Source organism: Panulirus ornatus, chromosome 32 (genome assembly GCF_036320965.1).
Source record: "Panulirus ornatus isolate Po-2019 chromosome 32, ASM3632096v1, whole genome shotgun sequence".
Lineage (NCBI taxonomy): Eukaryota > Metazoa > Arthropoda > Malacostraca > Decapoda > Palinuridae > Panulirus > Panulirus ornatus.
Genome location: NC_092255.1, coordinates 14207883 through 14225185, shown reverse-complemented (window position 1 = coordinate 14225185; position 17303 = coordinate 14207883). Strand labels below are relative to the sequence as shown.

The following is a 17303-nucleotide window of genomic DNA, read 5'->3' as shown; positions in this document are numbered from 1 at the left end:
CCCTACTGTACCTAATAACCTTGCTCTTATTCACATTTACTCTTAACTTTCTTCTTTCACACACTTTACCAAACTCAGTCACCAGCTTCTGCAGTTTCTCACATGAATCAGCCACCAGCGCTGTATCATCATCGAACAACAACTGACTCACTTCCCAAGCTCTCTCATCCCCAACAGACTTCATACTTGCCCCTCTTTCCAAAACTCTTGCATTTACCTCCCTAACAACCCCATCCATAAACAAATTAAACAACCATGGAGACATCACACACCCCTGCCGCAAACCTACATTCACTGAGAACCAATCACTTTCCTCTCTTCCTACATGTACACATGCCTTACATCCTCGATAAAAACTTTTCACTGCTTCTAACAACTTGCCTCCCACACCATATATTCTTAATACCTTCCATAGAGCATCTCTATCAACTCTATCATATGCCTTCTCCAGATCCATAAATGCTACATACAAATCCATTTGCTTTTCTAAGTATTTCTCACATACATTCTTCAAAGCAAACACCTGATCCACACATCCTCTACCACTTCTGAAACCACACTGCTCTTCCCCAATCTGATGCTCTGTACATGCCTTCAAGCTCTCAATCAATACCCTCCCATATAATTTACCAGGAATACTCAACAAACTTATACCTCTGTAATTTGAGCACTCACTCTTATCCCCTTTGCCTTTGTACAATGGCACTATGCACGCATTCTGCCAATCCTCAGGCACCTCACCATGAGTCATACAAACATTAAATAACCTTACCAACCAGTCAATAATACAGTCACCCCCTTTTTTAATAAATTCCACTGCAATACCATCCAAACCTGCTGCCTTGCTGGCTTTCATCTTCTGCAAAGCTTTTACTACCTCTTCTCTGTTTACCCAATCATTTTCCCTAACCCTCTCACTTTGCACACCACCTCGACCAAAACACCCTATATCTGCCACTCTATCATCAAACACATTCAACAAACCTTCAAAATACTCACTCCATCTCCTTCTCACATCACTACTACTTATCACCTCCCCATTTGCGCCCTTCACTGAAGTTCCCATTTGCTCCCTTGTCTTACGCACTTTATTTACCTCCTTCCAGAACATCTTTTTATTCTCCCTAAAATTTAATGATACTCTCTCACCCCAACTCTCATTTGCCCTTTTTTTCACCTCTTGCACCTTTCTCTTGACCTCCTGTCTCTTTCTTTTATACATCTCCCACTCAATTGCATTTTTTCCCTGCAAAAATCGTCCAAATGCCTCTCTCTCCTCTTTCACTAATAATCTTACTTCTTCATCCCACCACTCACTACCCTTTCTAATCAACCCACCTCCCACTCTTCTCATGCCACAAGCATCTTTTGCGCAATCCATCACTGATTCCCTAAATACATCCCATTCCTCCCCCACTCCCCTTACTTCCATTGTTCTCACCTTTTTCCATTCTGTACTCAGTCTCTCCTGGTACTTCCTCACACAAGTCTCCTTCCCAAGCTCACTTACTCTCACCACCCTCTTCACCCCAACATTCACTCTTCTTTTCTGAAAACCCATACAAATCTTCACCTTCGACTCCACAAGATAATGATCAGACATCCCTCCAGTTGCACCTCTCAGCACATTAACATCCAAAAGTCTCTCTTTCGCGCGCCTGTCAATTAACACGTAATCCAATAACGCTCTCTGGCCATCTCTCCTACTTACATACGTATACTTATGTATATCTCGCTTTTTAAACCAGGTATTCCCAATCACCAGTCCTTTTTCAGCACATAAATCTACAAGCTCTTCACCATTTCCATTTACAACACTGAACACCCCATGTATACCAATTATTCCCTCAACTGCCACATTACTCACCTTTGCATTCAAATCACCCATCACTATAACCCGGTCTCGTGCATCAAAACCACTAACACACTCATTCAGCTGCTCCCAAAACACTTGCCTCTCATGATCTTTCTTCTCATGCCCAGGTGCATATGCACCAATAATCACCCATCTCTCTCCATCAACTTTCAGTTTTACCCATATTAATCGAGAATTTACTTTCTTACATTCTATCACATACTCCCACAACTCCTGTTTCAGGAGTACTGCTACTCCTTCCCTTGCTCTTGTCCTCTCACTAACCCCTGACTTTACTCCTAAGACATTTCCAAACCACTCTTCCCCTTTACCCTTGAGCTTCGTTTCACTCAGAGCCAAAACATCCAGGTTCCTTTCCTCAAACATACTACCTATCTCTCCTTTTTTCACATCTTGGTTACATCCACACACATTTAGACACCCTAAAGAGTATATGTATATAGTACATAATCATTCCATCAATATACAGAAGGTACCAAAACATTTGTGATGTAATAAGCCTGGTGATAACACTGTTCACTGTTATCTATTATACTGAAGGCACACCCATATATCATAGACTTCATAAGGCTACATTTACTAGAGATTCACTTTTTTCTTTGTAATATGGAATGGACTGCCATGTATTCGAGTTAAGGCCAGTGATAATTAAGTGTGAATACTTGAATGCATGAATCTATTTATACTGCATAGGAACCATTACTGATGTACTGAAGATACTGAAATAACTACTAATTGTTACACTTAAATGCTAGAAAATATTTTGATCTGTGAATGAAAACTAGAATATCATAAGGTCATATGGTAAAGCAAAATATGGAATGTGCTTTTAAACTCTGACCTGCTTCCCAGTTGTTGGGTCCCAGATAAGGATCTGTCCAGCCTTACATCCAGAAGCCAAATGCATACCATCTGGAGACCAAGCTGTTGCCAACACCCAATGCCGATGACCTGAAATCCAAATGTTATTAAAGTGAAAAATATATATCAAGATGGATCATGGAGAAATAAGAAACTACAAAACCCAGGGAAAAGATGAATTACAATATCAAGGTGAATAAATACTTTTGAAACATTGTAGAAGCTATTTTCTTCCTCATATGAGTTGAGTTGATGTGACTGATGCCTCTGGAGAGACACATCACCCAAGGAAAAGAAAAAAATCTTGAATTGACATGAATGCAATGGGAATGAAGTTTGCTCAGTTACATGTTGCCATCAATGCAGTCAGTGTCCTATTGAAAACAATGCTCAAAATGTTTGTTGATAAAGAAGCCACAGATCAGACTAATCCTCCATCATGCAAGCTGTAAAAATCAGCCATCCACTGCTCTGACTTAGTTATGTTAGTGATACTCTGAACTATCTTGTACTGTCCATGTCAGGACTGCTGGTCTAATTTTGATTAAAACTAAGCAATCATTGTTGTTTCCTCTCCTCTTGAAGCCTGGCCTTGATGAAGGCTTGTCTATGATTGAAGCCTTCAGACACAAAAAGAATTATAAAAAATGATCACACTAGTCCATACTTCCATCATCATCATAAGACCACAGGACTCCTCTTGCAGCTTCAAGGCTGCATGACAATCAGTAGCAGGGAAAGGATGTATTCCTTTGGGATAGGTTCTTCAACAAGACTGTACTATGATGATACAACCTTGCACAAGGTGTCTTTTTACTTGCCGTTTGCCATAAGGAGGCACAGTACAGCAATGCTCCATTATTATTATCAATATTATCAATATCATCTGTTGTGGATGAGAGAGCTTGGGAAGTGAGTCAGTTGTTGTTCGCTGATGATACAGCGCTGGTGGCTGATTCATGTGAGAAACTGCAGAAGCTGGTGACTGAGTTTGGTAAAGTGTGTGAAAGAAGAAAGTTGAGAGTAAATGTGAATAAGGGCAAGGTTATTAGGTACAGTAGGGTTGAGGGTTAAGTCAATTGGGAGGTAAGTTTGAATGGAGAAAAACTGGAGGAAGTAAAGTGTTTTAGATATCTGGGAGTGGATCTGGCAGCAGATGGAACCATGGAAGCGGAAGTGGATCATAGGGTGGGGGAGGGGGCGAAAATCCTGGGAGCCTTGAAGAATGTGTGGAAGTCGAGAACATTATCTCGGAAAGCAAAAATGGGTATGTTTGAAGGAATAGTGGTTCCAACAATGTTGTATGGTTGCGAGGCGTGGGCTATGGATAGAGTTGTGCGCAGGAAGATGGATGTGCTGGAAATGAGATGTTTGAGGACAATGTGTGGTGTGAGGTGGTTTGATCGAGTAAGTAACATAAGGGTAAGAGAGATGTGTGGAAATAAAAAGAGCGTGGTTGAGAGAGCAGAAGAGGGTGTTTTGAAATGGTTTGGGCACATGGAGAGAATGAGTGAGGAAAGATTGACCAAGAGGATATATGTGTCAGAGGTGGAGGAGAAGTGGGAGACCAAATTGGAGGTGGAAAGATGGAGTGAAAAAGATTTTGTGTGATCGGGGCCTGAACATGCAGGAGGGTGAAAGGAGGGCAAGGAATAGAGTGAATTGGATCGATGTGGTATACCGGGGTTGACGTGCTGTCAGTGGATTGAATCAGGGCATGTGAAGCGTCTGGGGTAAACCATGGAAAGCTGTGTAGGTATGTATATTTGCGTGTATGGACGTATGTATATGCATGTGTATGGGGGTGGGTTGGGCCATTTCTTTCGTCTGTTTCCTTGTGCTACCTCGCAAACGCGGGAGACAGCGGCAAAAAAAAAAAAAAAAGTATTATCATTATGACTATTTTCATTATGTAACTGTAAGATCTCTTTTATAAGGCTCCTGCAGCTTCTAAAATACAACACATTTAGAAGCAAGGTAATGTGGGCTTCTCTCTAGAGCAAGAAGGTTCGTAGCAGCATTGTACTATTTTCCTTTTGTTGACTGTGATGCACCCTTGTTGAAGTGCATGGAACATATGCATGAGACCTCATCCTCTGACTTATAAATCTTTTTGAGATGTGGAATGTTCAGCTTTTCATAAAGTGAGATGTCAGAATAAAAATTTGAGTCACTCACAGAGTAACTTTTTATTATGGTAAGCATACTGATTATATTTCTCATAACAATTGCATCATAAATTTCACCTTTGCAAATGAAGTGCGGTGTTTTGGTGTACTATTTTCCTGTTGATGACTGTGATGCACCCTTGTTAAAGTGCATGGAACATATGCATAAGACCTCATCCTCTAATTTATAAATCCTTTTGAGATATGGAATGTCCAGCTTTTTATAAAGTGAGATGTCAAAATAAAAATTTGAGTCAATCACAGAGTAACTTTTTATTATGGTAAACATTTTCTTTTTTTTTTTTTTGCTTTGTCGCTGTCTCCCGCGTTTGCGAGGAAGCGCAAGGAAACAGACGAAAGAAATGGCCCAACTCACCCCCATACACATGTATATACATACGTCCACACACGCAAATATACATACCTACACAGCTTTCCATGGTTTACCCAGACTCTTCACATGCCCTGATTCAATCCACTGACAGAACGTCAACCCCGGTATACCACCTCCATCTAATTCACTCTATTCCTTGCCCTCCTTTCACCCTCCTGCATGTTAAGGCCCCGATCACACAAAATCTTTTTCACTCCATCTTTCCACCTCCAATTTGGTCTCCCACTTCTCCTTGTTCCCTCCACCTCCGACACATATATCCTCTTGGTCAATCTTTCCTCACTCATTCTCTCCATGTGCCCAAACCATTTCAAAACACCCTCTTCTGCTCTCTCAACCACGCTCTTTTTATTTCCACACATCTCTCTCACCCTTACGTTACTTACTCGATCAAACCACCTCACACCACACATTGTCCTCAAACATCTCATTTCCAGCACATCCATCCTCCTGCGCACAACTCTATCCATAGCCCACGCCTCGCAACCATACAACATTGTTGGAACCACTATTCCTCCAAACATACCCATTTTTGCTTTCCAAGATAATGTTCTCGACTTCCACACATTCTTCAAGGCTCCCAGAATTTTCGCCCCCTCCCCCACCCTATGATCCACTTCCGCTTCCATGGTTCCATCCACTGCCAGATCCACTCCCAGATATCTAAAACACTTTACTTCCTCCAGTTTTTCTCCATTCAAACTTACCTCCCAATTGACTTGACCCTCAACCCTACTGTACCTAATAACCTTGCTCTTATTCACATTTACTCTTGACGTTCTTCTTTCACACACTTTGCCAAACTCAGTCACCAGCTTCTGCAGTTTCTCACATGAATCAGCCACCAGTGCTGTATCATCAGCGAACAACAACTGACTCACTTCCCAAGCTCTCTCATCCCCAACAGACTTCATACTTGCCCCTCTTTCCAAAACTCTTGCATTCACCTCCCTAACAACCGCATCCATAAACAAATTAAACAACCATGGAGACATCACACACCCCTGCCGCAAACCTACATTCACTGAGAACCAATCACTTTCCTCTCTTCCTACACGTACACATGCCTTACATCCTCGATAAAAACTTTTCACTGCTTCTAACAACTTGCCGCCCACACCATATATTCTTAATACCTTCCACAGAGCATCTCTATCAACTCTATCATATGCCTTCTCCAGATCCATAAATGCTACATACAAATCCATTTGCTTTTCTAAGTATTTCTCACATACATTCTTCAAAGCAAACACCTGATCCACACATCCTCTACCACTTCTGAAACCACACTGCTCTTCCCCAATCTGATGCTCTGTACATGCCTTCACCCTCTCAATCAATACCCTCCCATATAATTTACCAGGAATACTCAACAAACTTATACCTCTGTAATTTGAGCACTCACTCTTATCCCCTTTGCCTTTGTACAATGGCACTATGCATGCATTCCACCAATCCTCAGGCACCTCACCATGAGTCATACATACATTATATAACCTTACCAACCAGTCAATAATACAGTCACCCCCTTTTTTAATAAATTCCACTGCAATACCATCCAAACCTGCTGCCTTGCTGGCTTTCATCTTCCGCAAAGCTTTTACTACCTCTTCTCTGTTTACCAAATCATTTTCCCTAACCCTCTCACTTTGCACACCACCTTGACCAAAATACCCTATATCTGCCACTCTATCATCAAACACATTCAACAAACCTTCAAAATACTCACTCCATCTCCTTCTCACATCACCACTACTTGTTATCACCTCCCCATTTGCGCCCTTCACTGAAGTTCCCATTTGCTCCCTTGTCTTATGCACTTTATTTACCTCCTTCCAGAACATCTTTTTATTCTCCCTAAAATTTAATGATACTCTCTCACCCCAACTCTCATTTGCCCTCTTTTTCACCTCTTGCACCTTTCTCTTGACCTCCTGTCTCTTTCTTTTATACATCTCCCACTCAATTGCATTTTTTCCCTGCAAAAATCGTCCAAATGCCTCTCTCTTCTCTTTCACTAATAATCTTACTTCTTCATCCCACCACTCACTACCCTTTCTAATCAACCCACCTCCCACTCTTCTCATGCCACAAGCATCTTTTGTGCAATCCATCACTGATTCCCTAAATACATCCCATTCCTCCCCCACTCCCCTTACTTCCATTGTTCTCACCTTTTTCCATTTTGTACTCAGTCTCTCCTGGTACTTCCTCACACAAGTCTCCTTCCCAAGCTCACTTACTCTCACCACCCTCTTCACCCCAACATTCACTCTTCTTTTCTGAAAACCCATACAAATCTTCACTTTAGCCTCCACAAGATAATGATCAGACATCCCTCCAGTTGCACCTCTCAGCACATTAACATCCAAAAGTCTCTCTTTCGCACGCCTGTCAATTAACACGTAATCCAATAACGCTCTCTGGCCATCTCTCCTACTTACATACATATACTTTTGTATATCTCGCTTTTTAAACCAGGTATTCCCAATCACCAGTCCTTTTTCAGCACATAAATCTACAAGCTCTTCACCATTTCCATTTACAACACTGAACACCCCATGTATACCAATTATTCCCTCAACTGCCACATTACTCACCTTTGCATTCAAATCACCCATCACTATAACCCGGTCTCGTACATCAAAACCACTAACACACTCATTCAGCTGCTCCCAAAACACTTGCCTCTCATGATCTTTCTTCTCATGCCCAGGTGCATATGCACCAATAATCACCCATCTCTCTCCATCAACTTTCAGTTTTACCCATATTAATCGAGAATTTACTTTCTTACATTCTATCACATACTCCCACAACTCCTGTTTCAGGAGTACTGCTACTCCTTCCCTTGCTCTTGTCCTCTCACTAACCCCTGACTTTACTCCTAAGACATTTCCAAACCACTCTTCCCCTTTACCCTTGAGCTTCGTTTCACTCAGAGCCAAAACATCCAGGTTCCTTTCCTCAAACATACTACCTATCTCTCCTTTTTTCACATCTTGGTTACATCCACACACATTTAGACACCCCAGTCTGAGCCTTCGAGGAGGATGAGCACTCCCCGCGTGACTCCTTCTTCTGTTTCCCATTTTAGAAAGTTAAAAAAAATACAAGGAGGGGAGGATTTCTGGCCCCCCGCTCCCGTCCCCTCTAGTCGCCTTCTATGACACGCGAGGAATGCGTGGGAAGTATTCTTTCACCCCTATCCCCAGGGATAATATATATATATATATATATATATATATATATATATATATATATATATATATATATATACATATATATATATATAGGGGAGAAAGAATACTTCCCACGTATTCCCTGCGTGTCGTAGAAGGCGACTAAAAGGGAAGGGAGCGGGGGGCTGGAAATCCTCCCCTCTCATTTTTTTATTTTAATTTTCCAAAAGAAGGAACAGAGAAGGGGGCCAGGTGAGGGTACTCCCTCAAAGGCCCAGTCCTCTGTTCTTAACGCTACCTCGCTATCGCGGGAAATGGCGAATGGTATGAAAAAAAAAAAATATATATATATATATATATATATATATATATATATATGAAGGTTTGTTGAATGTGTTTGATGATAGAGTGGCAGATATAGGGTGTTTTGGTCGAGGTGGTGTGCAAAGTGAGAGGGTTAGGGAAAATGATTTGGTAAACAGAGAAGAGGTAGTAAAAGCTTTGCGGAAGATGAAAGCCGGCAAGGCAGCAGGTTTGGATGGTATTGCAGTGGAATTTATTAAAAAAGGGGGTGACTGTATTGTTGACTGGTTGGTAAGGTTATTTAATGTATGTATGACTCACGGTGAGGTGCCTGAGGATTGGCGGAATGCGTGCATAGTGCCATTGTACAAAGGCAAAGGGGATAAGAGTGAGTGCTCAAATTACAGAGGTATAAGTTTGTTGAGTATTCCTGGTAAATTATATGGGAGGGTATTGATTGAGAGGGTGAAGGCATGTACAGAGCATCAGATTGGGGAAGAGCAGTGTGGTTTCAGAAGTGGTAGAGGATGTGTGGATCAGGTGTTTGCTTTGAAGAATGTATGTGAGAAATACTTAGAAAAGCAAATGGATTTGTATGTAGCATTTATGGATCTGGAGAAGGCATACGATAGAGTTGATAGAGATGCTCTGTGGAAGGTATTAAGAATATATGGTGTGGGAGGCAAGTTGTTAGAAGCAGTGAAAAGTTTTTATCGAGGATGTAAGGCATGTGTACGTGTAGGAAGAGAGGAAAGTGATTGGTTCTCAGTGAATGTAGGTTTTTGGCAGGGGTGTGTGATGTCTCCATGGTTGTTTAATTTGTTTATGGATGGGGTTGTTAGGGAGGTGAATGCCAGAGTTTTGGAAAGAGGGGCAAGTATGAAGTCTGTTGGGGATGAGGGAGCTTGGGAAGTGAGTCAGTTGTTGTTCGCTGATGATACAGCGCTGGTGGCTGATTCATGTGAGAAACTGCAGAAGCTGGTGACTGAGTTTGGTAAAGTGTGTGAAAGAAGAAAGTTAAGAGTAAATGTGAATAAGAGCAAGGTTATTAGGTACAGTAGGGTTGAGGGTCAAGTCAATTGGGAGGTGAGTTTGAATGGAGAAAAACTGGAGGAAGTGAAGTGTTTTAGATATCTGGGAGTGGATCTGGCAGCGGATGGAACCATGGAAGCGGAAGTGGATCATAGGGTGGGGGAGGGGGCGAAAATTCTGGGAGCCTTGAAGAATGTGTGGAAGTCAAGAACATTATCTCGGAAAGCAAAAATGGGTATGTTTGAAGGAATAGTGGTTCCAACAATGTTGTATGGTTGCGAGGCATGGGCTATGGATAGAGTTGTGCGGCAGGAGATGGATGTGCTGGAACTGAGATGATGTTTGAGGAACAATGGTGTGTAGTGGTGTGAGGTGTATGGTTATGTATTGATCATTATGATACGAGTGAAGACATCAACGTAAATGAGCGATAAGCAGTAGCCTATCTGTACATTATTACATACTCACGTGACTTATGTCTAGAATTCTGTGGACCTCTAACAGAGCCCAAGTATATGCGTAGGTTTATGCAACCGCGCATCGCCCCATCTATTTTCGCACGAAGAGGGCCCCAATTGTTCCCTCTCCGGAAAGTCAATGGAGTTTTGAATGCCCTCATTATAGCCGTCCACCATTAGCACCAGAATGACCCCCCAATAAAAAAGCTTAAGAGAATAACGATAATGATCATGTGGCTCACAACAGCTGACGAACTAAGACTTCACCTGTATCGTATCGACAACGCCCGCGCAGCGGAATTGTGGACGCCCCGCCACCGTTCAACCTCACATCCAAGGACAATCGTGAAAACATAGAGGGTAGAACAACACTACGCCACTAATTGAGACACGTATAGCTTGATAAGAGTGGAAAGGCGACAATAAACTTGTGACACTCTTCTATTGTTGAACCTGCACGATACATGTACCCGGTGCCTCCTTAATCGTCGAGTATCTCATTTAGACCAGCGAGGGCATTGAAAGGAGGGCAAGAAGGTCAGCATTTGGTCGAATAGTTGGGACATGAAATTTTTGTGCATACTATATAATGAAGGTGTTGCCAATTTGAATAACTCGCTCCCTGTCCCCCTCCCTCAGCTGACCAAGATTCCCCTTGGCACCAAATTTGAATCACTCAAGTATGCGCTCAAGAACTGCCTTGTGTTACCCATACACCTATAGTCTACCCATTCATCTCCCCACCCCACGATCGCCTAAATGAGTACGCCGTGAACCAAGAGAAGATACACCCCCCATACACTGGAAAGACACCACCACTTCCGCGTCTTGTTGAGATCGAACTGAATCAATTTACGCCCTACTGACCGACGCAATGCCATAAGAGAACGCACTCGCATCTCTGAACCTGTAAAAACAATGCCGCACATGACAACTGCCCGAAAAAAGAGGCCACGATGGGGGACACAGATGAGCACAGGACGCGTGTTGGGGCCCACTTAGTTATTGTTTCTGATTTCTGTACTGTTGTTTTGTCTTGTCGCGTTTACTCTTCTGCAGTTTTTATTCGGGTTGTGTAGATACCTGCGCTGTCGTCCGTTACGCTAGCGTGCTGATTAGAGCGCTGGATAAGCGTTCAGACTTGGGAACCTAGCGCAAGGACGGAGGGGAAACAGACGGAAAGAGAAGAATGCCCCCCAACCCCCCCCGCGCCATCCCCAGAACCCAATGCAGAACACAACCGCCCCCACGCCCCGCAAGCTCCATAGCGCACCGCCCCCTGCACCCCCCCCCCCCCCCCCGCCCCCCCCACCCCATACCAAACGCCACTACCCCCCCCCCCCCCCCCCCCCCCGCCACCCCACCCCCCACCCCTCCGACACAGTGCCCCCCCAGGGCGGGAAAACATGCGACACCCACACCCCCACCCACCCAGCAACCCACCAACCCCCCCCACTCCCCCCCCCCGCCGGCACCCCCCCGGAGGAGACGGGGGAGAGGACGACACCCGGATGACCCCGAGGGGCGCGGGACAGGTGAGAACGCTAACACGAAACGCGACAAGGGGGACCCCCGCCCCCCCCGACAACGCCCCGACTCGGTAAAAAAAAAAAAAAAATAAAAAAAAAAAAAAAAAAAAAAAAACTTACCCCAAACATTTTCATAGCACATATACCACACACACATATACATATATATACATATGAAAAATGTAGAAATAATTTAGGAAAACTGAAACTTCTAGCTTGAACTGAAATGAAAGATGAATGTCAACATAATAGTTCAACCTCTGGCTATGGAAAAGGGAAATGTATAATTTTTTTTACACAACGTGTAGTAGGTCTCATCAATTTAACCACTGTATGGTAATAACATATGATTATATTTCTCATTATGGGCATCACAAATTTCACCTTTGGCAAGTGAACAGTGCGGTGTTTCGGTGTGTAGACATCCCAGATAAGCGAACAGTAGATCCCCAGAACCGGGAAGCCAATATGTTGCCCATCGGGACTAAATGAAACTGACAGAACAGTTCTGCTGTCCAGGTAAGGAGGAGGTCACCCTGGATGAAAGAATTTATTTCAGATTAAGATATAAAAGTTTCATAATATCCAAACTAAACGGCAGACGCCAAGAAATTTATGAATCCTTTTTTTTTAACCTTTGGTTGTGAATTAGACAGGTCATAATATACGCATTTCTTTCAGTGAAATATGACAAAAAAAAAAGTTTGTACATCATGCTCACCATTTGCTGCCACTTCCTCAACCAGAAAAATGACACTGGGTCCCATTTGTGCTGCCCCGCATGGGGGGCTTGTTTTGAAACCTCATGCATTAAACTTTGTTTTTGCCATAAATTAGATAATTCAGGATTTATAATGTCAATGATATGCTATGTAGTGTGTGTTCTGTATCATAATGCCTACATAAGACAAATACAGATATTATCAATGTTTTTGATGAGTGATTATGAGTTGGCAATTTTCAATTTTAAATTTTAAAATTGGCAATTAATGTTTATATCATATGTATTCAACCAAGCATACTAAAATACACCATTCTCCTTGAGCTAGCATGCCATAAAACTGGTAAGCCTCTGATTTTATATCTCACATAAGTTGCCTTTCCTTGTAGGTGGTAAGACATTTCATAAGTTTAGAATAGGTGTATCCACGTTAATTATCTCTTATTTTCACCTACTTTTGCCTCAGTTTAATTTAAACTAATTACTGCATTCCTCATCTTTCCCACACACTTCCATTATATACATTCAAGATGCAAATCCAGAGTGAAAATGTTTTTAATCCAAACCAAAAAGTCTAAATTGCGGTTTATGAACACTCAACAATAAGGCTGAGAAATTCTAATATAAGAACCTTGTTGACAAAAAATGAATTAGCTTTGGTGTTGATGGGAGGAAAGGGGTGGAATGGGTGGGATTTGAATCATCTTTACAATTTTTTAATTTTTGATTGTTATCACAATGTTAGAGTGAGGTAGTGCAGGAACAGACAGAGAAAAACAAAATGTCTCGCACCCATTCTTTTTTATTTGTTATTCTCTTATGAAAAAATAATTAATATTCTCGCCTTTTTTTACGATCATCATTATTCTTAGTATACTTTGTCACTGTCTCCCGCATATTAGTGAGGTAAAGGAAAACCCCCCCAAGATGAAAGAATGTTTTTCGCCCAACCAACCCACAATACAACATGTATATACATACACGTCCACATACGCACATATTAAAATTTTAAAGTATAATACATATATACACCAGACATATACATATATACACATGTAATAATTTATACTTGCTGCCTTTATTCATTCCTGTCGCCACCCTGCCACACATGAAATGACACCACCTTCCCCCCGCTTGTGTGCAAGGTAGCGATGGGGGGGAAAAGACAACAAAGGCCATCATTCGTTCACAATTCAGTCTCTAGCTGTAATGTATAATGCACAAAACCACAGCTCCCTTTCCACATCCAGGCCCCACAATACTTTCCATGGTTTACCCCAGAGCTTCACTTTGCCTGGTAGTTCAATCATTGACAGTAGTTGATCCCCGGTATACCAAATCATTTCAAATTCACTCTATTCCTTGGCAGCCTTTCTCCCTCCTACATGTTCAGGCCCTGATAGCTCAAAATCTTTTTCACTCCATCCTTTTCCCCCTCCAAAATTTTGGGTTCCCTTCTCGTTCCCTCCACCTCCAAATTTTTTTTCCCCTTTGGGCAATCTTTCCCCACCATTCTTTTCCCTGTCCCAAAACCCTTTCAAAAAAACCCTTTTTGCTCCCCCAAACCCCCTTTTTTATTTTTACCTTTCTTTACCCTTTTCTTTTCTTCCAATTTTAAACCACCCACACCACAATTGTCCCAAACATCTCCTTTTCCCAAACTCCACCTCCTCGCACAATTTATCCATAGCCCCCCCTTTCCAAAAAATTTTAAAAAATTGTTGGGAAACCCCTATTCCCCCAAACATACCCCTTTTTTCTTTCCAAGATAATGGTTTTCGCTTCCACAATTTTTAAGGGTCCCGAATTTTTGCCCCCCCCCCCCACCTATGATCCCCCTTTCCACTTCCATGGTTCCATCCATCCAGATCCACCCCCAGATTTCTAAAACACTTTACTTCCCCCCAGTTTTTTTCCCTTCAAACCCTTCCTCCCAATTTACTTGCCCCCAAACCCCACTGTACCTAATAAACCCGCTCTTATTAAAATTTACTCTTGCTTTTTTCTTTCTCACACTTTACCAAAAACCCGTCCAGTTTTGCAGTTTTCATAAATCAGCCCCAGGGCTGTTTTCATCAGCGAAAAAAATCTGAATTTTACTTCCCCAAACCCTCTCATCCCCAACAGACCATACTTTCCCCCCTTTCCAAAAAATCTTGCATTCACCTCCCTAACAACCCCATCCCTAAAACAAAAATTTAAAAAACCCTGGGGGACATCAACCCCCCTGCCGCAAACCTACATTCACTGAGAACCAATCACTTTCCTCTCTTCCTACACTTTACACATGCCTTACATCCTCGATAAAACATTTCATGCTTCTAACAACTTGCCCCCCCACCATATATTCTTAATACCTTCCACAGAGCATCTCTATCAACTCTATCATATGCCTTCTCCAGATCCATAAATGCTACATACAAATCCATTTGCTTTTCTAAGTATTTCTCACATACATTCTTCAAAGCAAACACCTGATCCACACATCTCTACCACTTCTGAAACCACACTGCTCTTCCCAATCTGATTGTTCTGTACATGCCTTCACCCTCTCAATCAATACCCTCCATAATTTACCAGAATACTCAACAAACTTATACCTCTGTAATTTGAGCACTCACTCTTATCCCCTTTGCCTTTGTACAATGGCACTATGCATGCATTCCGCCAATCCTCAGGCACCTCACCATGAGTCATACATACATTAATAACCTTACCAACCAGTCAACAATAAGTCACCCCCTTTTTTAATAAATTCCACTGCAATAACATCCAAACCTGCTGCCTTGCCGGCTTTCATCTTCCGCAAAGCTTTTACTACCTCTTCTCTGTTTACCAAATCATTTTCCCTAACCTCTCACTTTGCACACCACCTCGACCAAAACACCCTATATTCTGCCACTCTATCATCAAACACATTCAAAAACCTTCAAAATACTCACTCCATCTCCTTCTACATCACCACTACTTGTTATCACCTCCCATTTGCGCCCTTACTGAAGTTCCCATTTGCTCCCTTGTCTTACGCACTTTATTTACCTCCTTCCAGAACTTCTTTTTATTCTCCCAAAAATTTTAAAAGATACTCTCTCACCCCAACTCTCATTTGCCCTCTTTTTCACCTCTTGCACCTTTCTCTTGACCTCCTGTCTCTTTCTTTTATACATCTCCCACTCATTCCCATTTTTTTCCTGCAAAAAATCGTCCAAATGCCTCTCTCTTCTCTTTCACTAATAATCTTACTTTTTTCATCCAACCCCTCACTACCCTTTCTATCAACCCACCTCCCACGCTTCTCATGCCACAAGCATCTTTTGGCAATCCATCACTGATTCCCAAATACATCCCTTTCCTCCCCCACTCCCCTTACTTCCATTGTTTTTCACCTTTTTCCATTCTTTTACTCAGTCTTTTCCTGGTACTCTCACCAAGTCTCCTTCCAAGCTCACTTACTCTCACCACCCTCTTCACCCAACATTCACTCTTCTTTTCTGAAAACCTTACAAATCTTCACCTTAGCCTCCACAAGATAATGATCAGAATCCCTCCAGTTTGGGACCTCTCAGCACATTAACATCCAAAAGTCTCTCTTTTTTTCCCGCACGCCTGTCAATTAACACGTAATCCAATAACGCTCTCTGGCCATCTCTCCTACTTACATACAGTATACTTATGTATATCTCGCTTTTTAAACCAGGTATTCCCAATCACCAGTCCTTTTTTCAGCACATAAATCTACAAGCTCTTCACCATTTCCATTTACAACACTGAAAACCCCATGTATACCAATTATTCCCTCAACTGCCACATTACTCCCTTTGCATTCAAATTCACCCATCACTATAACCCGGTCTCGTGCATCAAAAACCACTAACACCACTCATTCAGCTGCTCCCAAACACTTGCCTTCTATGATTTCTTCTCATGCCCAGGTGATATGCCACAAAAATCACCCCTCTCTCTCATCAACTTTCAGTTTTACCCCAAAATTTAACGAGAATTTACTTTCTTAAATTCTTCACATAAATCCCCAACTCCTGTTTCAGGGAGTACTGCTACTTCTTCCCTTGTCTTTTCCTCTCACTAACCCTGATTTATCCCAAGACCCTTTCCAAAACCACTCTTTCCCTTTACCCTTGGCTTCGTTTCACTCCCGAAACCAAAACATCCAGGTTCCTTTCCTCAAAAAATATAAACCCATCTCTCATTTTTCACATCTTGTTACATCCACACACCCCCCCATTTAGACACCCCACTGAGCCTTTCGAGGAGGATGGCACTCCCCGCGTGACTCCTTCTTCTGTGTTCCCATTTAGAAGTTAAAAAATACAAGGAGGGGAGGGTTTTTTGGCCCCCCCCGCCTTTTATCGCCTCTTTTTCCGGAGGAATTTTCGGGGAAGTATTCTTTCACCCCTATCCCAGGGATAATATATATTATATATTTATATATATTATTATATATTTATATATATATATTTATATATATATAATATTTATATATATAGGGAGAAAGGGAATTTCTTCCCCGTTTCCCTGCGTGTCAAAGGGGACTAAAGGGAAAGGGGGGCGGGGGGTGGAAATCCTCCCCCTCATTTTTTTTTTTTAAATTTTCAAAGAAGACAGGAAGGGGCCAAGGTGAGGGTATCCCTCAAAAGGGCCCCTCCTGTTCTTAACGCTACCTTTTTTTTTAAAATTTTTAATTTTTAAAATTTTTTTTAAAATTTTTATTTTAAAAATATAAAAAATTTTTTTTAAATTTTTTTAATTTTTTAAAAAATT

At 41.9% G+C, this 17303-nt stretch overlaps 2 protein-coding genes across 6 annotated transcripts in view; one reads left to right on the top strand and one right to left on the bottom strand.

The window, feature by feature from the left end:
- Window positions 1-17303, bottom strand: part of Nle (notchless protein homolog 1) — an 82821-nt gene that overhangs the window by 54155 nt on the left and 11363 nt on the right. For all 3 annotated transcript variants that reach the window (XM_071680972.1, XM_071680970.1, XM_071680971.1), the window contains exon 6: window positions 2718-2827. In XM_071680972.1, coding sequence (XP_071537073.1) covers window positions 2718-2827 — 110 coding nt within the window. The remainder of the gene's footprint in view (window positions 1-2717; window positions 2828-17303) is intronic.
- The window catches only part of LOC139759058 (intraflagellar transport protein 27 homolog), a 225593-nt gene that overhangs the window by 198512 nt on the left and 9778 nt on the right, over window positions 1-17303 (top strand). For 2 of the 3 annotated variants that reach the window (XR_011714986.1, XR_011714987.1), the window contains one exon: window positions 2729-5166. The exons of the other annotated variant lie outside the window; for it this stretch is intronic. The gene's annotated coding sequence lies outside the window, so the exon portion shown is untranslated. Of the gene's footprint in view, window positions 1-2728; window positions 5167-17303 lie in introns of those variants that run through there. 3 annotated transcript variants of the gene reach the window in all.